General features: G+C 44.6%; 1 protein-coding gene across 6 annotated transcripts in view; it reads right to left on the bottom strand.

Moving 5' to 3' along the window:
* The window catches only part of CLUAP1 (clusterin associated protein 1), a 29,473-nt gene that overhangs the window by 1,967 nt on the left and 6,253 nt on the right, over positions 1-21,253 (bottom strand). For 3 of the 6 annotated variants that reach the window (XR_010377653.1, XM_031447811.2, XM_031447806.2), the window contains 9 exons: positions 19,828-19,923; positions 17,449-17,532; positions 12,952-13,085; positions 10,854-10,995; positions 8,880-8,952; positions 7,976-8,053; positions 4,025-4,132; positions 1,884-1,939; positions 1,547-1,603 (listed from right to left, as the gene is read on the bottom strand). Coding sequence is in view for 5 of the 6 variants with exons in the window: in XM_031447811.2 (XP_031303671.2) it covers positions 1,547-1,603; positions 1,884-1,939; positions 4,025-4,132; positions 7,976-8,053; positions 8,880-8,952; positions 10,854-10,995; positions 12,952-13,085; positions 17,449-17,532; positions 19,828-19,923 (828 nt within the window). In the remaining variant the exon portion in view is untranslated. The remainder of the gene's footprint in view (positions 1-1,546; positions 1,604-1,883; positions 1,940-4,024; positions 4,133-7,975; positions 8,054-8,879; positions 8,953-10,853; positions 10,996-12,951; positions 13,086-17,448; positions 17,533-19,827; positions 19,924-21,253) is intronic. The other 3 variants (XM_031447807.2, XM_031447808.2, XM_031447810.2) reach the window with 3 other exon arrangements.

Genomic DNA, 21,253 nt, shown 5'->3' with positions numbered 1-21,253 from the left:
AAGCTGTGCATGGTCCCCACTGCTTCTGCCTCAGCTCACTCCAGTCCAGTCACGCTGCTGCCTCTGGTCCTCAAATGAAGAAGCCACATTCCCCAGGCCTTGACTCCCTTCCCCAGGCCTTGACTCCCTTCCCCAGTACTACGACCCTCCTATCATTAGGGTCTCTGCCCAATGTCACCTCATCAGAGACCCTTCCCGACCCATCAGAAGACATCAGTCTCCTCCCTCATCCCCGTCACTTGTCCCCTGAACCTGCTTTGTTTTCCTTTGTACCACTATGACCCCTAATGGATCTGCTTGATGACTGTAAGAATGTAAGCCCCACGAAGGCAGGGGCTTTGTTCTGGTCACTGCTGCCCTCCCCTAACCCTTGACGGTGCCTGGCACGTAACAGGCACTCAACAAGGACCTGTCAAGTGAATGAGTAGACAGGTGAAGGATGAGCCCCTCTCCCTGAGGGATGCGGGAAAACAGCCTTCTTGAAATAAACAAGTGACAACAGGCATAGAAAAGATTTTAAGCTCCAGATAAGGCATTCACCTAGGAAAGTGAAAGCTACACGAACGACCAAGCACATCGCAGGAGGCCAGACACTGCTCTCCAGGCACCACGAGTGCCCACACCAGACATGCCCTAATTTTGTCTCAGATGGGTAAGATGGATGGATAGAAACTATTTAGCCATCCATCCCCCGCTTTATTAAAAATTTTTTGAGGTGGTTTCTGTACCTCTATAGACTGTCTTCTCTGAATTCAGGGCCCTATCCTCTGTGCCTCTTGCCCAGCAAACCTGAGTGACCTCTCCCTCCTGTGAATATCTGTAACAGTATATACTGCTGTCCTTAGTAAATGGTCTTTTCTACAAGAACAACAGCTCATGCTCTGTCTGTGGGCAGCCACTTGTGCCACACTCCAGACACGTGTGGCATTCAGCCTGATGGGAGGTCTGTGACCTTCATCAGTCTAGTCACCCTCTACCTCTTGGGCCTCATGGCCCTACCAGGGACTCAACAAAGAAGGCAGATCCAGAACGATGAATGGTGCAGCCCCAACAACCAGACCCTGGTGAGGACGCCTTTTTTCCCCAATCTGGTTGGTTTCCCAGTCAGTTATCCACTCAAAGATGCTAATGTACCAGCCTGATGTCACAGCCTCTTGCCCGGCCTCTCTGAGGCTCTGGTCTCGGGAGGGCCTCCTTTTCATGTTCCCTCCCCAGGACAGAGCTCAAGAGAGGGCTGGTCTTGAACCCCGGCCCTCGGCAGCACCCCTTGTTTCCTAGGTTACAGCTCAAGGGCCTGAGAACCTTCTTGTCTCTTGGCTCAGTGTTCATCCCTTCTCCTCAGGAGCACAGGGATCTTTAGGCAACCCCACCACTCACTGTGGAACCCATTCTGAGTGGCTCCTTGCCTGGGAGACAGGGCGTCACTCTCAGGGAAGCCCCTCTGCTGGCCCTGAGCGGCTCTCTCTCTCTCTCTCTCTCTCTCACACACACACACACACACACACACACACACACACACACACACGGATGAGGTGAAAAAACCAACCTGCTTCTTGGAGCTGGAAGTCTTGCATTTACCTAAGAGAGCTGGTGCTGCTTCCATCTTTGGAAAGCGAGAATGGAAAGAACAATAAGGAAAAAAAAAAGTAGGGCAAGCATGTTCATGTGAAAAGAAAAGAAAAGAAATGAGCCATCAACAAGCAAAGACGAGTCCAGCTCCTTGGGAGGCCAAACTCTGCCACAAACCCAGCGACAGGCCGGGCTGAGAAGCAGCACCTGGCACTAGGCTGGTGACATGCGCCAGGCCCCCTGGCCAACCTAGTCCGCGAGGCTGGCCCAGGCCCGGACACAACAGCACCGCCAGGGAGCGGGTGGGGACTCACGTCGTCGTCCAAGTCTCCACCTTGCATTGTGCCCACGACGCGCTTGCTGGGTCTTCCTGAGGAGAACAAAAGTGTGAAGAGATTATGAAACCCTGTAAAACAAGGCAGGAGAATGGCATTCACGATCTGATTTCCTTCAGAGAAGTGGGAGAGAGAATCATGCTAAAAAGTGGACTTAAGTAGCATCCAACTGATCAGAACTGTCAAAAAAGGTCATCGATTTTCTGTATTTCACTCTGACAAAGAGGAAAAGGGCAACAAGCTACAAGCACAGAACATAAATCAGAAAAATAAACATGCATCCTGTACGTGTTTTAGGGAGCATCACTGAACCCCATCGCTAGTGTACATGCATGAACAGATGTGCTATCTGTTGAATAAAGGAATACATTCTCCCTTTATGGACCGATGCCGCTTGGGCTTGGATCTAGGCCTCAGCTTCAAAAAGTAAAAAAAAAAAAAAAAAAAAAAGTATCACACTAGCTCACCTTTCAAAACACCATCTTATCTAAGTGATTCCCCACCCCTCCTCTGGAAGGCAATGCTGTCTCGATGTGACTTCTGCCAAAAGTCAGGGGCCGTCCTTCCTGGATGGAGGCGGAGAGCTGCACCTACACCCGAAGGCTGAGAAAGGGCCACTGTGATGCCAGGGCCAGGCCTTGGGAGAAAGGCCGTGAGGGCAGCTCGGAGGAGCTCACTCAGGGCAGGCCGGGAGAGGAGCACCGACAGTGGTTTACAGAAACTCTCCCCTGGTCAGATAAAATGCAGCTCCTGTGTTGTTTGAAGAACTGATTTATCGTCTTTAGAAGCGAACCCTGTGATCTTACTTCTGCAGTCTGAGGGGTCAGCAGGAGGACTGAGGAGCCCCAGTGCCCCTACGAGGTTCTACTGAGCCAATCCCACACTTCTCAGAGCCTTGGCTCCCATCGATGGAATGGGAGTCATAACCTGTAGCATCCATTTATGTCATGAAGCTGTTAAAGATTAAAGGAGGAGAAAGGAAATCAGAGCATCTAATTATCCTATGAAAAAAAGAAATGCAGTAAATAAAAGTAGCTGAGCCTAGATAAGAAAAAGCAGCTAACAAGAGAAGTTAATAGAACATGATGAAGATGATTCACCACTTACAAGTATCAAGTACATAACAATGCAGCTGTGCCCCCAAAATTAACAGGTGGTAGGTAAGAAATGTTTTAAAGGCAAATATAGGGTAATTTAGTAGTATGTATCAAAATAAAAATTTATATAACCTTTGACCTAAGAATTCCACTTTTAATGATGCAAGCTAAAGAATCACTTGTGCAGATATGCAGAAAGACGTATGTATAAGGGAAAACGTGGAAATACTTAAATAGCTATCAACATAGAATGCCCAAATAAATTATGGATACAGCCATACTATGGGATACCATGAAGCTGTCAGAAAGAATGAAGCAGATTTATACTTTACTAACATGGGAAGAGTTTCGGTATATATTTAATAATACTTTAAAAAGACAGGTGCAGAACCATACACAGTCTGGTCCCATTTAGGTTAAAAAATGTTTCAGGTGACCTTTGTGTCCATGTCTGATTGAATGTGTGCATGTGTGTGTGTTTGTGCACATGTACATGTGTGGAAAGGCAAGTTGGAGGGACACACCCTCAAGCCCCTGGCCATGACCCCTCTAGGGTGGGGATGAGACACGAGCAAGACCCCAAGGGAGCACCCACATTTGCTCCACACATTTTATTGTTTGAATCTTTTGCAGCAAGAAAGTAGAAGTTAGAAGAACATTAACAGCAGAGAGGCTCATGTCAGTTCCTTCTCTGTGCATTAATTCTCTGACCATAAGGGATGGAGCTGCTTTCAGAGCAGTCTGGACCCAAAAAGAGCGGAATCCAGCTCAGAGGCAGAGGCAGAGTGTTCCCGAGGTCTCTGTGAGAAACATCAAGCCATAAAGAACTCTGGCCATTCTTGGAACCACAGGTAAGAGTAGTAGTAGCAAAGATGACCACTGAGCAGTTTAAGAGCCAAATCCTGATAACCAACAAAGCAGTGTGCTTACGGGTCTCGACACCAAGCAGCCCCAATCCGACCGTGGCCGCTGTTCCCTGCAGCAGGGCACAGGGAGGAGGGCAGGTGAGAGCGGCCGTGGTACCTTGCATGAGCACCTCCATGGCAGTCCGTGGCTTGGACAGCCGTCTCTCCTCCAGTTCACTGTCGGGTTCATCGTCCTCCTGGATGTCAATGTCTGAGTCATCATTACCTGATGGGAACACAAGCAGGCAAAACAGAAGGGTGGCTCCATCACTGACTCTAAAACAGCTTCTGTCCAGTAAGGCTCTTGTGAAAAGCCACCTGGGCTGCTCAGCCTTTCTTTTGATGCTTTTGATTACACAAGGCTCTTGGGAGACCCAGTGAAGAGTTAATGCAGACGACGCAAGGCTAGCTCTTTCTAAACAACTCTCCAGAGTAAGAAAAAAGCGGGTCAATACTACCAGTTAGACGCACTACATAAAACTGAAAAACTGCACAGCCAGCTGGCAAGGTAGCTGGAGGTTCTTGGTTAGTTGCGGGGAAAACCATTCTCTGTTCAGTCCTAGGCTGTGTTACCAGAAGTCGAGCTCCTCGAGGATCACAGAGAGGAGGAAGGGGAGGAAGTGGAGTCCACTGGGAAGGCCGGCAACTTCCCCAAAACAGGGGGGAGACAAGGCCAGGAAGGGCCCGAGCGGGGCTGGCCTGGGAAACTCGGCTGCCTAGTAACGGGCAATGAAAACTGGGGCTCACATTACTCTTTACTGGAGAAAATTTATCACAAAGATAAAGAAGGGTCATTCTCAGTACAACGGCCTTTTACATTAATTTCTTAGATTTGCCTCTGGAGTCGTGTGGGTTGAAAATTTCCCAGTGTAAACCTACAGAAGGAGAGTTTCCACAGCGGGGAGAAAAAGCGTTCACCGCCCCACCTGACTTCTCTGTGCTCAAGAGTGACAGCGGTTTTAGAAGGATGGGACTGAAGAATTTGCAGTTGCTGTTCTGATTGCTGACTCTTAAGACAGTTTGGAAGTTGAGCAATTGTTCATCTATGAACAGGCTCTGTCCAGCCCCTGCTGTAAGACGGAATGACAGGACAGCTGCACCTCGCTGGGCATGGAGAAAGCTTTCTGGTTTCTTTAGCCGTGGATTGGAGCTGTGCCCCACAGCGCGAGGGGGCGACCCTGAAAGCTGGAGACAGTGTCAGTAAGAGCACCCTGCAAAGGCTTCCACACAATCGACCTGAAAACCGCCACCTTATAAAAGCTCTTCCCTTTCAGAGAGTGTGATGATGTATTAACACAAATTAAGGACCGTACAATGAAATCACTATTCACATTAGTTCGCTGTTTACTTCACCCAGGAAAACTATGACATTAAATCCTCGCCCCACGCAATATAAAGCACATGATATCGCTGATTTTAAAGCCACATTAATCCAGGCACCTCAGACTCAGTACAATTTCTTCGGACAACACAAAGCAACAGACTGAAGAGTGAGCATGTAAACTAAAGTTAACACATCCTGATACTGAAACCACTGAGTTGTCAGTGACGCTGAAATCAGTACAGCCAACAAGGGTGCCAGTATAATTCCAAAGGAAAAGCAGAAACTTTCCAAAAAATGATGCTGGGACAACTGGATAGCCACATGCAAAAGAATGAGGCTGGACCCCTACATCACATCATGTACAGAATTAACTGAAAATGGATCAGAGATCTAAATGCAAGAGTTAAAACTATAAACTCCTAGAAGAAAACAGGGGTAAATCCGGGTGATCTTGAATTTGGCAGTTTCTTAAATATGACACTAGAAGCACAAGCAACAAAAGGAAAATAGACTGGACTTCATTAAAACTTGACATCATCAAGAAAGTGAAAAGACAGCCCAAAGAATGACAGAAAATATTTGCAAATCACAAATCACTTAAGGGTCTAGTATCCAGAATATATAAAGAGTATATAACTCAATAGTAAAAAGGTAAATAACCCAATTTAAAAATGTGCAAAGGGTTGTTCTCTCACCTTCCGAGATGGCCTGCACTCTGTGGAGTGTGTATCTGCCTTTACTTTAACAACTAACCCCCCCAACCTCGTGTACACCTCTCTAAATAAATCTACTTTTATTAAAAAAAAAAAGTGCAAAGGACTTGAATAAATCTCCCCAAAGAAGATACACAAACAGCCAATAAGCAGATGAAAAGATGCTCCATTTCATCAGCTATCAGAGAAATTCACACCAAAACCACCTCACCACCCCACACCCATTTATATAGGAAGTTTCCATAATTTATGCAGAAGTTTCTTTGTAAGTTTTTCCTTTTAGGTCAGCCCTGTCCGACAGAAACATAATGCCAGCCACAGACGCAATTTAAAATTTTCTAGTGACTACATTAAAATAAACAGGTGAATTAATTTCAATAATGTTTTATTTAAGCCAATCTATCTAAAATGTCATTTCGATAAGCAACCAGTGTAAACAATTATTGAGTAATTTTACTTTTCTTTTATACTAAGTTTCCAAAATCTGATGTATGGTCTCCATGAACCACACATCTCAATTTGGACAAGCCATCTTTCAAACGCTCAAAAACACGAGCCCGTGGCCAGGTACCCATGCGGCAGCTCTAGACCCGGAGCTCCCTGAGGGCCTCTTCCATCGCTGTGCTCTAGCACAACAGCTGACACACAGTAGGTACACAATGTGCATGGAATGCATGAACGTCTGCTCTCTAAAACACTATAAAAATGAGGTTACTCAGCAGCTTTCTAGAAACTCCTGGGTCGTTTTATAAATTCCCAGGATTCGTTAAGTTCCTAATGCTACAGTGCTTGAATCCTACAGAGGGTACAGTTACAACTTTACCACCAGCAATAAGGTTTAAAAGGATGGTGGGCAGATGCAGAGCTGCCCTTTGACCTTTCCTACAGGGCATCTCCAAAGAGTACTTCGCCTTTTCAATCGCTGGGGCCCCCAGGGCATTCTCCCATCTCTCATTACTCAAACTTTCTCCTCCTCCAAGCCCTCACTCCCAACCCCCAAAGCCAAACCTGTGATGACTTCACGTCCTGCTGATCAGAGCAGACACTACCCATCGGACGTGAGCCCTGCAAGCACACGACCCACTTCCCAGCTCCTCTGACCTGCCTGCACTCAAGCCCTGTGTGTTCATACAGCTCCTCACTCAGCAAAACTCATCCCTCTCCCTGGGCTCGGGCTCTCAGCCTTTCTGGGACGCCCCTCATTTGGTATCTCCCTTCTCCCCAGCTCTACTGGTTTAGTCTTTGCTTAAATAGCATCTCCTCGCGAGGTCTACCCTGACTCCCAGTTAAAACTGCAATTCTATTATACCCTCCCCATGCCCCTCGAACTGCCCGCTTTCTCCCCCATGGCACCTTTCACCTTCCACGAACAGCCTGCTTACTATTTGTCTCCTAGCATGTCGCTAGTATGTCACATCATTTAAGACAAAGAGCCCTGTCTGCTGTCCACTGACATGTCCTTAGCGCCCAGAACAGACACTCAGTAATGCTCTGCTGGGTTGAATCAGCTGCCTGCACAGTGGCCTCAACAAGACGATCTCCCCTAGCTCTTGGATTTTGCTAATTCTTTCCCTGACTCATGTCTATGCACTATTAGATTTTTCTTTCAGAGAAGTCTTTCACAGATGGGAGAAAAATTCAGAAAGTCTTCCTTTATATCTCTCCTCCCTGACCCCAGTGGTCTGGGCAACATTCCCATATACGCAGAAAAGTGAAGACAGACATGGCATCTTCAAATGCTTGGGATGAACAGAACTGAGAACGATCCTTCATAAAAATTTCCCAACTTCTTTGCTCACCGCAAGCTAATTAAGCACTACCCTTCATTAAGTTGATTTAAACTGGAAATTATTTTTCCGAAAAAACTAAACCACATATACTCATAAGAATCTCTGTCCTTCGTGAGATCTCAAACCTACGGATCACGAAACAAAAGCCTGAGTTCGGAAGAAGAAAGCGAGATCAGTGGCAGAGGTCTTAATGCGCCGGTCCAAGGGCAGAGCAGGATGCAGCCAACCAGCTGGGCTCTTACCTGTGCCGGGCCTCTCAGAAGGGGACAAACTCCATGCAGGCTTATCACTTAGGGCTGCTTCGGGCTCTCCTGGCTGACCTGGAACCATAAAGGTGAGGGGCTGCTTTGGCTAGAGAGGCCCTTGGTATTTTCTAAACTTGCCCCTAGAGGACTTCCCAGCAGTCCCTACTCTCCTTCCAGAGTTTCCTGAGTGTCAGGAGAGAGGGGCCTAGAACAAGGGCAGCAGGAAGGAGGTACAAAGGGAAGAGACAGGGAGAGAGCACCCCTGAAGTGCCAGGTACACCACCCTCAAGCATGAGAGAAGGTACCATCATGAAAAAAGAGGAATAAGCAAGAGGAGTAGTTCTGTGAGACAGAGGCCTCAGTCCAGCACGAAGCCCAGCTCAGCTGCTGCTCCCGAGGCTGGCGTGACACCCTGGTGAAGTCCATGGATGAAGTGCGCTGACCAGTCACGGGGAACCTTCCTTCCCAGAATCTAGGCCTTGTAGGTGACCCTACTTCTCTACAGGTGAGAGCCTTGATGAACGATTTGGGCTTACTGGGGGACATTTGATGGGTGTGTGTGGCACCGTATTATGATGCTTCTTGCCCTCAGTTTGCCCCCAAACAAGGAACCCTACAGACCTCCGAGACCAAACTTTCTTTTATAATTATGTATAATTCAAACTAATGGTGTCGTTTCAACAGGGGAAAACAGTATCTCCGTTGGCATGAAAACCAAATGTGTTTAAATGCTTTGTAACTTCAAACAGCCTCTCAAGCACTTAGGTGAATTAAAGTGGCACCTGATACAAAAATCGTGAAAAAATTGCCTTTTGGAAATAAATAAAATATCCATGGAACTTTTCTAAGGTTAAAGACACTAGCCCGAGCAGGCACGTCCGTCTGAAAGGCGTAAGCTTACTTTCAGTCTTGAGCAGCCGCTTCTCTTCCTCCTTGAGCTTGTTCTGCATCAGACGGAGAGTGTTTTCAGCTTCCTGTGGAGCAGGGAAAACAACACCCAGAGGTGACCCTTTTTTGGACTGTTTTATTACTCTTTACCACATGAGCAAGTACTGCTAATCCTTACACAGAAGCAGAAGCTAACTCTGACACAGGCAGAGGGAACCTGGACACCTTCCTCAGCCATCACTCCAGCAGCCCAGTGCAAAGGAAGGCTCCTGGAAATGACACAGCTGGCCCAGGATGGGCCTGACCGGCCCCCAGACCCACACTCCTCCCACTACACCTCACTGGCTCTGAAGCAATCTGACGACACAAGATGCCCGTCGTGCGTGCCTGTGCGGGATGTGGACAGGTGAACAGGTGCACCAACTATGGGACAGTACAGGCCTCCTGCTCTTAAAATAAAGCACTTTAATTATATCATTTTTTTTTTGCTTTGCACAATTCTAGCCCTGAAAGATGCCAATGGCAGGACTGATTAAGTTAGGAAAAGAGAAAGAAATACTAGCCCTAATTCCCAGAGGATTAAAGAAAGCTAACCCTTGGGTTAGGTTATGAAATGTGGACCTGATTACTGTCAAAAGAGAGGATGGGAGAGGAAATTGGCTTTTAAAAATATGTTGTTGTTCTAAACATTAAAAAGGAAACATTATTTCATGCATGAAATATTTTGAGGGATCGGGAATGAAAAGCAGAGGGAATAGGCGTGAGGACAGAAGAAAACCAGAGTAGGTAGTTGTTGAGGGGAGGGTGGGCGGGAAGGGGCCCCTCAGAAGGAACTGGGGCCGCCCACTGCGTCCTGAGGCATTTTCTTCGATATGTCCTCTGACCCCAGGGGAGGCCTAGACAACAATACTAAATAGTCAGTTTATTCTCACTGGCTCTTTCCTGTTCTTTTCCAGACACCCAATGTTTAAAATGTCCTTAAACACACCAGTCCAGGACCTCGTTCCTCCAGGGCCTGCCTCTGCCATGTAGCAAGAGTGGCACCAGGTTCCTCGTCAAGATAAATGTGTCCAGACGAAGGTGTTAGTTACTCATAGCCAGCTCTCCTGGACAATAAAGTAGCATCACCTAGTTCAAATGTCCAGGTTTGTACGAAGGCCAGGATAACCTTTATACCAAAAGCTGTCAAGGACAGTATGAGAAAGGGAGACTGCAGACCAGTTTCACCATGAACATTGATTCCAAATGACTATTCTGGGTTAAGCAGAAATATCCCTAAGGTATAAGGGCAATTTAAAAAGTGATAGCAACTTGGTCCAACCTCCTTTGCTCTGCATTCCACATTTATCAGCTCATGCTGGGATCTGAAATACTCTTTCCTAAATGGTCTTACACATTGGGATGAGAGGCATGTGCAAGACAGCTAGTCAGGTTCTGGGTTATACATATTTCCCACAACAATCAGTAAACTACAATTCCTCTTTATAAAGCAGTGCCTGAGAAGCCAGTTTGGATTACTCAATTAACCAGGCCTCGAAAATCTTTAAAAAGTGAACTGACCAAGCAAGTTTTTAGATCTGTCCTCAAGACCACACTTTACATAACTTGTGGGACTCAATGCAAAATAAAATGTAGCTAAAATTTATTAAGAATTTCAAGATGGTGACAGCAGAGCACTAAAGCAAGCCCAGGCCCTTCTAAGCTTGGAGTAGGGTATGGCTGCACACAGGTCACGTGCCGGCCCTGCCTATGGTCCTAAGTGACCAAACTCTGGTGATAAACGAATAGCAAAGATTTGACAGCCCTGGAGTCCAGGCCACACAACCAAAAAAGCAGAAGAATTATATGAGCAATCCTTGCCTGGTCAGGGAGAAAAGACATTCATCCACATTTTTTCACAATGATATTTGCAAACTGACGTGTCAACAAGTACAAAGTAACACACAAGAAGGAACGGTCTGTACAGAAGAGCTGGCTCGGCACTTACCTCAAACCTCTCTTGCTCCATCCTATGATGGTCCTCGAGTTGTTGTTCCAGATAAGCCAGATTTCGAAATTTCTCCAGGTAAATGTCATACTGCTTTTGCAGCTCTTCCTCAACCTTCTCGTATTCATCCATAAAGGCTGGCCTAGAACAACAAAATGAAATTAAAATGGAAAGGTTAGTCAGATACACAAATATCCAGCTGTTTGAAACTGGTATTCAGAACTCCAGACTTCGTCCTGGTTTTCTATGGTAAGCCTTTAACTGGAGAAGGTGCTTCACTCTCGTGACTGCTTAAAGCTAATTTCCCCCTTTGTCTTTCCTGCCCACAAAATGAAGATTAATTTTTTTTTAAAATCAAAAAGTAAGATATGCTCTTTGTAAAAACTAGAAATAATCCTGGAAATATGATGAATGAAATCAAAATTACTTTACAATCCCATCGCTAGGTGTTAGCACTTAATATTTGACACACATCTTTTCCAGACTTTTCTATGCATACTTACGGGAATGCATTTTTTAAACAAACATTAAGTATAATAGTATAAATGAAGCCTTGCAGTCTTTTTTCTCATTCAGTATAGCACAGATTTCGATACAGAGTTAAAAAATAATCATACACCAAACACATCTCTAAAAATCAATTAAAAAATAATAATAATAAGTCAATAAATTAAACATGCGCATTATCTTAGTTGGGCATAACAGTCTGCTAACTGGATGTTCCCAAATAAATCAATCCTCTAAAAAGGGAAATATAGGTTGCTACAAATTAAAGCTGCTTGTTTTGTTTTGTTTTAATGGAGGTACAGGGGATTGAACCCAGGACCTTGTGCATGCTAAGTGCTCTACCACTGAGCTATACCCAGTGCCTCCCCCAACAAAGCTAAGTTTTTAAACAATATAAAATTTAAAAACAAAGCCATAACATAAAAACCTGTTTCAACTCATTTGCTGAATTTATTTTTTTCTCTTAATATTGATCTTAAAGGGAAAACTCTGTTATTTTAAAAATATAAACAGATAAATGAGAAAACAATTTATAATCTTTTGTACTAGAGAAAAACAGAAATTTTTCTATTAAAAAGATCTGGGGGCGGGTGGAGTATAGCTCAGCACAAGGTCCTGGATTCAATTCCAAGTACCTCCATTAAATCAATCAGTCAGTCAGTCAATCAATCAATTGAATTACCTACCTCATCTAAAAACACAAACAAAAAAAAAAAACCCCAAATAAAACGAAACAAAAAGATATGAGGCTTAACAAAAATGAATTTACACTTGAAAGGCAGAATTTTTAAATGAAACAAATCCATCTGGCAGCCCTGATTCCAGAGGCAGAAGGGGCACGGTCTTGCCCTTGGCTGGGAGGAAGCCTTGATGCTCCCTGGGTTACGGTCTGCTGTCCCCAGGGGGGGGCTGCCTTCCCACAGATCACAGGACAAGGAGCCAGAGCGTGGGCCATGCACCAGGATCTCAAAAAAGCAAGTCACATTCAGAGCAAATGCAGCAGCTGGACAGAGGAAGGAGTGAAGACAGAAAAATAAAGGGAGAATGAAAAGGGACAAAGAGCAACAGAGATACATACAGAGCAAGGGAAGGAGGGTACAAAAAAATGGGGGGGAGGGAGGGGGAGGGAAGGGAGAAGAAGAGAGAGTACACACAACAAAATGTGAGGCACATACTTGAAAAGGAAGGTCAGAAGAAAGATGAATTACTCGTGAGGAATTATAAAAGTCTACAATCTACTCAAACCAAGAAATGGGAGTATGTTTCTGTTTCCACGTAATTTATGGCAAGACACAGATCTTAGGAGCCAAACCCTGTAAAACTTTCTCCATCTGGATTTACTTTGCCTTGCGTTCCAAGAAGCTACAAAAGTTTGAAGGGCAGTTCAGGAATTAAGCAGTTTTCCAGACATATGGAAATCAGTAAAGAGAATGAGTTCAGCAGTGTGCTTGCTAGAACAAGAAACACACGTACATCCTGAAGCAAGGCTTTTTCAGTGCTCAAAAGGTTAATATCACAGACAACAAATCCCCTTGGTCTGTTTTAACTTTCAGAGACAGCTTTCTATCATTCTCCAGGTGCTCACACCTACCTGACACTCTGCAGAGTCTGGAGTCGCTTCCGATTTCTTTCCAGCTCTAATTTCCTCTTTTCAATTTTGGCTTCTAAGTTAGCTTCATCAGAGGCCACGTTATTGAGCAGGTCTTTAGTTTCCTGAACCTGTGCCTACGTTTAACAGGAAACGAATGAGACAAATGTGCCAGTGAGGACCGACAACCCGACTCTTGGAAAAGAAGCATTTCCCCGCTCCTCGGGCCCAGTAACACCATGCTGAACAGAAACATAAGTAAGCAAAGGGAGCAGACCCTCCCCCAGGCCATCACTCACTTAACCAACCATTTCCAGGAGGAACACCACATAGGCCCAGAAAAAATCATGGCCCTTTTTCTTTTTCCATGAGCAGAGGGTGTTTCTGCCCAGGGAAATAAATGAAGACGGAAAGAACAGTGTCTGAAGCAGAGCAGAGGCCCGAGACTGCCTGCCAGCAAACTTGTTTAGACTGGCTACACGTCACTCTGAATTGTCTGACTTACTTTACACTGTTCAGACGACTCCCCCAGCTACAAATACCTGACTTACGGAATACATGCACACATAAGCTTTATATTAGCTTTACTTAGAAGGGAACAGAAAGAAACACTGCCTGCTCCTATCTCTAATCCACGGGCTGTGGGGACTGAGACAGAGGGGTTCTTCCTCCCTCTCCTAGGAGCTGAGCCCTGACTGCAGACTGAAATACACAGAGAAACCACTGTTGGTGATGTCAGCAAGAACTTGCCTCCCTCAGTGGCTCCAGTGTGACCCAGCCTTTGGGGGGGATGGGGCTGGGCAGCAGTGGGACACAGGCCTTGGGCAAAGGGGGCTGAATGAAGGGGCCAAGAGATCACTGATGAAAACCGCAGGCCTCCCCATCCTCTTGTAAGAGCAAGTTCCCTTGAGCAGGGAGAGTCCGAGTAAGTGTACTGTGCCTTCGCATTCGTGTTGTCTGGGAAGCCCCAGGTCAGGGCCTGGGGCTCAGAGCTGCAACCTGCTGCACCAGGACTGATGCTGGGAACACAACCAGCTGGGGGTGGAACGCCTCCCCAGGTTTGGACTATCCTACTATGCTGTTAAGCTCCTAATTTTTTAAAAAAATTTGAAGTATAGTTCATTTACATTGTTGTGTTAGTTCCTGGTGTACAGCATAGTGATTCAGTTATATATATATATATATTCTTTCTCATTGTAGGTTCTTACAAGCTACTGAATATAGTTCCCTGTGTTATACAGTAGGACTTTGTTGTTTAACTATTTTATAAACAGGTGTTTGTATCTGCTAATCCTGAACTCCTAATTTATCCCTCCCCTTCTTTGCCCTCTGGTAACCATAAGTTTGTTTTCTATGTCTGTGAGTCTGTTTCTATTTCGTAAATAAGTTCATTTGTGTCATATTTTAGATTCCACATATAAATGCTATCATATGGTATTTGTCTTTCTCTGTCTGACTTACTTCGCTTGGTATGATAATCTCTAGGTCCACCCCTTGTGGCCAGGATGGGGGGGTCTCCCCTCCAGAACTTCGCATGTCTGTAGCCCCATAAAGATTTATTGACTGTTTACCTGCAGGGCTCTGAAACACTATGGGGTCCACAAAGAAATCATCTAAGAAATCCAGACACTCTCCACGACTTTGAGAGACAGTGCGTATTTGGAACTCATCACTTTTTATTGCCAGTCAACTTATGGTTTAATTTTTTCCGTCTAGGTACACTAACCATTTCCAAGATGCTTTCATGAAGATAATCATATCACTAACCATCCATTTGCTGCAAATACTTAAAAAAAAAACCCAGCAGAGAAGTGAGTTCACTCTCAGAGGAAGACAAGGAGGGTCTCCTTTCTGAACAAACAACTCAAGTTGATGACTACTACTTCTCTGAATCCAAGTTAGATTAAAACCTAGTGAATTCATCTGACCTCAAAAACAAGATTTTTAAAAAAGTTCTGTTCCTCAAATAAGAGCAATATGATAAACACAAATAATTTTCTGGGTTTTTTTTTACCTAAATGGTCTATATTTTATAACCTCTTTTAAGTATCCATGTTGTTGATTTGGTTTTATTTTTAGAATTATCAAATACCATGGATATTTTCCAACAACAAAAAGATATCTTGCAGAAGTTGACTTATGAACTAGGTTCCCACGTCTCCACTCTGGCCATTGTATAAAGCTTGTGCTGGTTCAGTCTCAAAAAAAGGAAAAAAGGTATCTTAAGAGGTATTCACCAAGAAATGAACCTCACCCTCATTCATGCCATGCTAACTTGATTCAGGCAGAACACTGACAAGCACAAGAGTACTATCATTAAAATTTTTTTTTTTTTAAATTTAGAAACAATCATGAACTTACAACAACTGGGGCATAAGACAAAGCATTTTTTCCTGACCTAGGTGATAGTGAGTTGCTGACCCAATGCTCCATCACCTCTGAATACATTCACGTGTATTTTCCACGAATGAGGACTTTCTCCTACATAACCGTAATACAACCATCAAAGCAGGAAACGAGCACTGATGCGCTATTGCCATCCAATCATCAGACCCATTCAAGTTTCCCACAGTCCCCGTGAAGTCCGTAACAGGGAGTCACTCCTGGCATTCAGTCTGCCTGCTTCCTTAGCCTCCTTCAGTCTGGACCGGCTCCTCAGCCTCTTCTGGACACTCATGACCTTCTTACAGTTGAAGAGCAAGGGCCAGGTGACTTATAGAACGCCCCTCAGCTTGCCTGTGTCTGATTAGCTTCAGGTTATGCGTCTCTGGCAGGAATAGCACAGATGTAACTGCATCCCATCAGGCGTGCTTAACTTCGATTTGCTCCACTACTGGTGATGTTCATTTTGATCACTGGATTAAGAGTGTGTCTGTCAGGCTTCTCAGATAAAGCCTGTTCCTCTCTGTAATTAATAAGTATTTTGTGGGGAGCTACTTTGAAACTATGTGAAAAACCTGCTCTTTATCAGCTTTCAATGTATTCATTTATTTTTTGTATCAGTGAGAACCCATGCTCTCCCATTTCATTCAAAGGTCTATAATCCATTACTATAATTTATTTTGATGCATAAACTGTCCCTGGTGTGGCCAGGGGAAGCCCACTCAGGCTGGCTGCTGTGTCCTTGGCAGACCCTCGTCATTCTTCGACTATTTCCTTGCTTTCTGGCACAAGAAGATCTTCTACTTTCTTGTCCCGGCTCTGGAACCAGACATTTCTCCCCAAGAGCCCTAGTTCCTTTCAGTGGAGAAATGGCATTTAGAAGCCAAGATCTGGGTGCCAGGTGTGCTCAGAGCTAAGAAATGTATGTGTATGTGGGTGTGCATGAGTATGCACATAAACACGTCATACATATGCTACACGGACACATACGTATAACAAAATTTATTCCTGTATCTACCTACATATGTACTGAAAACCATGCACTTAACCAACACCTCTTATTTCAAGTTTCATTCTAATTTTATCCCTTTTCATATTGTAACTCCTTCCTCCAACAGTAAGAAACTTGGCTTCCATTATCTTTAACACATTTACTTACTTGATCAATCTGCCTGTACGTAACCAAACTGCCATCTCGGCTGTCCTGCCCTTCTCCCCTGCTGAGGCTCTGACTCCCCGTGCTGGGTCGCCTAGGGAGTTATTACTGTTTTACAACAAGAGTAGTACAAAAACCTATCAATCTTTGACTTTTGTATAACTCTCAGCAAATTCTTGTTTTATAGCTACTCCTAATTTTTAAATATGTATATAAAAGGAAGTATAAATACTTCCTAATTTATAACCACTCCTCCATAAGGTTCCCTCGTCTGTGTCTATGGAATAAAATAAATCTCTAATGATGACTGAATACCTACTATGTGCCAGAGACTATGTATGACACACCCCGTCATAATGGATGCTCGTAAGAACCCTATGTGGTGGGCACTGCCATTCTCCCCATTTTACAGATGAGGAAAGTGAGGCCCAGGGGCACTTGGTGAGTTAACTGGCCTAAAATCACACACAGGGATTCAAACCTAAGTAGTCTGAGTCCTGAGTCCCCCCAGCTCTCTGCCTTTCCAATGAATACTTCAGATGAGATGTAAAAATAGTACCTGCTCACGGGTGAGTAGTAAAGGCTGGTGGGCATTCTCTTTATTACAGTGATGTTTAGACTAAAGAAAACCTGGAAATCATCTGAATGCCCAGCAGTGAGGAACTGGTTAAATAAGGAGTGAAGAGTCCACAAAATACAGCATTCACTAAAATTATTGAAGAATTTAAGAGAAATATTAAATTAATAAAATTGACAAAATTTGAGAAACATGAGGAATTGTCCACATTTATAATGCGGAAGCAGCCTAGGTATTCCAGAACATCCTCTAAATCTGTCACTTCCCTGCTGACAAATCCCTTCTTTGTTACGAAGCCTGGCATTACTACCCTGTAGGGCCAGGAATTCTTACTATTTTCGAGTTCCAAGCACAAAAACATTAAATAAAAGCAAATTAATCTTACCAAAGTTTCTTTTATTGCAATTCTCATCACTTTTTCCATCTCATTTATTTCCAGAGGTCTGGCAATTGCTTCTGTTCTCAGTTTCTACGGGAAACAATGAAATGAAATGATGTATTTTTTCAGAAGAGGAATCTCAGGACCAGTTCCCAGATCTAGATATGGCTTATGGACTGGTTCTCAGTGGGTCTCTGATGCAAAGACATTTCTGCCATCACCCACCCCCCTCCAAGTGTCTTCTGTATTCTCAGTATTCTCATCAGTGTAAGGAAGATACATATTTTTCTCATGTGAGGTTGTGAGGAGGAAATATGCCCATCTGACCAGGGCTAACTCACAATTAATATTTTATAAGTTTTGAACACTCGTTAAGAGATTAATGGCATCTATTCTTTTTAATTTTTTAAAAATAGAAATACTGGGGACTGAACCCAGGTCCTCATGCATGCTAAGCATGCACTCTACCATTCAGCTGTGGGAAACTAAACTCACTATCCATAATCCTTTCTCCTAAATTTGCTTCTTCATCTGCATTCCATTCAGGTAACCCCAAAACAAGTGCAGCTCACCTTGCTGTCTGAGCCCTCTGCCAGCCTCCACAACCTTCTTTATGACACGTCCCTCCAAGTTGCCCATCACTGACAACCGTACCTGGTGAGATCTTGGCTGTGCCCCTAGCACGAACCACTAACCATCAAGGGAGGCATCTGTGCCTATCATATCAGTACTGGAAACTTGTGAGATAGGGGAGTTTAATGTGGACACAGTTATGAGGTTCCTGGAGCACTTTATCAAACTCTGTCTTATGCTTCCTTATTCCACAGTGCACCTCACCTTCCCCACTGGTGGGAAGCTGCTGAGGGCAGGGACCACGACCCACTCAAGGATAGAGCATGGTGCCTTCCTTGCCTGTGGCTGGTGTCAGTCCTCAATGAATGTTTGTTGAGATGGGGATCCTCCTCAGATCAAGACCATATACAGAATCTGAGAAGTACTACGGTCTCATGGCTTCCATAGAAACAGTTCAGCTGCTAACTGTTTCATCAGTTCATCACAGGATGGTGCTCCAAGGGCCCCTGGGGGACCCTGGTGAGTTCACCAAGTCTCATAATGAAGCTGCAGCTCTGCTGGCAAACAGCAGGCAACTAGCTCTTGTCTCTGGGTCTGTGATGAACACCTGGAGAAATGTTCACTATGGCACTACAAACAGAAAACACGGCCGGCCCAGAGCTGCCTCACTGCTTATCTAAATTAGCTCTTAGGCAGCAATGGCAGTTTTGTTCTGCCAACTACACTTCACCAGGTGGCAACCACTCGGTCAATATATCAAAAGCAGGGACGGTGAGCTGGCACCCAGGTCCCCAGCTTCCGGCCGGCTCCTGAGGCAGAAATGAAAAGTGGGAGGAAAAACACCATGACACTGTATCAGCAATGCCAGAATACAGGCAAGGCAGCGAAAGAATAGTCAGGGATGATACACCTGATGGGAATGGAATGAATTGAATGCATTTAACTCAAAAACATTAGATGTGAACATAAATGCCATAAATCCCTACAGGCAGAATTAAACAATACTCCATCTCTTCTTCAACTAGTAGGTCCCAAACTGCTGCACATTGGAATCACCTGGAGATCTTTAAAAATCTGGCTCTAACTACTAGGCATTTTGATTCTCCGTCATGGAGGGGGGGGGCGCAACTGGGACATCAGGTGATTTAAAAGCTCTTTGGAGCTCTGAGTTTTAGGAACCTAATCTTCAACAGCTCCTTAAACACAGGGGATAGAGCATACTCCTTGACTAGCATTGGCTGGAATAAGGATTGCAAATAAATTTCAACTGTAACATCAACTTCAACTGATTACTAGGGGATGCCTAGATTAATTACTAGTTCCCAAACTCTGCTGTATGTTAGAATCACCCAGGAGACTCAAAACTCCCGACGCCCAAGTCACACTCTATGCCAATGACACCAGAATGGAAGCCAGGCATCAGGAGTTTGTAAAGATCCCCAGGTGACTCCGCTGGGCAACACGATTTGGGAACCACAGGCTCAGAAGAGCATGTTGCTGGGCAGGGTGCTGAGACTGAGGAAACACATCATGATCAATAAAGCCTGTCACGGGCACAAGGAGGAACGTTCTAGCAACAGGCACTTATTTGCCATTTCTGAACCAGATGCCAAAGGTACCAGAAACAGACCAGTGCCCACCAGAAGCAGGAACAGCAGCAAACACTGTATGTATGTTACTTTCCCACACAGTATCTCAGTTAATCAGGTACAGTTGAATAAAATCAGAAAACAGGGAAAAATAGAATTGGAAAAAAAACCTTGGAAATCTGCTTAGTTAAGGAGGTGACTGAATTATCTGAACACTGCTTACCCTCAACTCCACCTCCTTGCCCAGCAAGTCATACAGATATGCTCCTTTGGAAGTGATTTCTGAAGCAAGCTGCCTGGCTGCTTTCAAATCTGCAATCTGGAAAGAAAAAATCAAAGCCAAACTCTAGTAACAGGTTTTTAATAGGCATTCAGAAAGAACCAACCTGTTCGTATCCATTCCCACCTTCAGTTGGGATACTTGACTTACGTGACTACAGAGCACGTTTTCCAGAAGACACATGTTCACATCCTGCAGAAGAGAGCTCCCAAGACACCAGTCTAGGGATCACTGATCTAAGTACAAATTAGGCTGATTCCAGGTCACCTGGGTCTCTCTGAAAACCTGAATGTCAGGTCAATTGTCCTCTGCAACCAGGAGGTGTAGGGGGGTAAAGGCAGACACGCTTCCTATTTGGACTAGGTCACAATAAGGGACCTCAGCAGCTGCGGGGTAACCAGAGGAGGGGCAACCCCAGGGACACATTCCTATCGTGGAATCCTGATGCCCCATGTTAAACCCTCCCTGTTCCCTCATCCTCTGCCTTTAGACTGACTTCACAGGGCTGCTGTGAGGCTCAGATGAGTTCACACGCATGAAGGCCTTACAACAGCACCCGGCTCCCACAAGGTCCTGCTGTGAAGGTGACAGCAATGATGGATTAGCCTCCAGCCCTCTGCACAAGCTTCTTTCTTAGGATTTGCACATCACCCTCTCTTTCTGGAAGATGCTCAATTTCCAAAGAGCACAAACATTTCTCAACTCTGCCCACTCTCTCTCTCCCCTCAACAATGAATTCCCACTTCCCCTCTTTCATTTTCAAACCACAAGTGACAACTCTCCCTGTCCATTCACAGCTGACGACTTTCTTCCCATTTCATTGGTCCTCCAGGATTCTGCTCCGATAGTCCAGCTCCTGGACTAATAGCAGTGAATTTCCAATTTTCCTTCACACTTCTTTTCACACTTCTTCACACAGTTTTCTTTCACACTCCCTCCTAAGCTCTCAGCTTTATGTTGAGATAAGCTCCCTCTTACACCCAATTTAGTTAGAGTTTTTATCATAAATGGGTGTTGAGTTTAATCAAATGCTTTTTCTACATCTATTGAGACGATCATGTGATTTTTGTCCTTTCTTTTGTTGATGTGGTGTATCACACTGATTGATTTGCATACGTTGAACTATCTTTGTTTCCCTGGGATGAACCCAATTTGACCATGGTACATAATCTTTTTTATGTGTTGTTGGATTCTGTTTGCTAATATTTTGTTGAGGATTTTTGCATCCATGTTCATCAACAATACTGGCCTACAGTTTTCTTTTTTGGTAGTGTTTTTGCCTGGCTTTGGTATCAGGGTGATCGTGGCTTCATAGAATGAGTTTGAGAGCATTCCCTCCTCTTCAATCTTTTGGAAGAGTTTGAGAAGC

Source organism: Camelus dromedarius, chromosome 24, assembly GCF_036321535.1.
Source record: "Camelus dromedarius isolate mCamDro1 chromosome 24, mCamDro1.pat, whole genome shotgun sequence".
Lineage (NCBI taxonomy): Eukaryota > Metazoa > Chordata > Mammalia > Artiodactyla > Camelidae > Camelus > Camelus dromedarius.
This window is presented reverse-complemented; position numbering and strand designations above follow the sequence as displayed.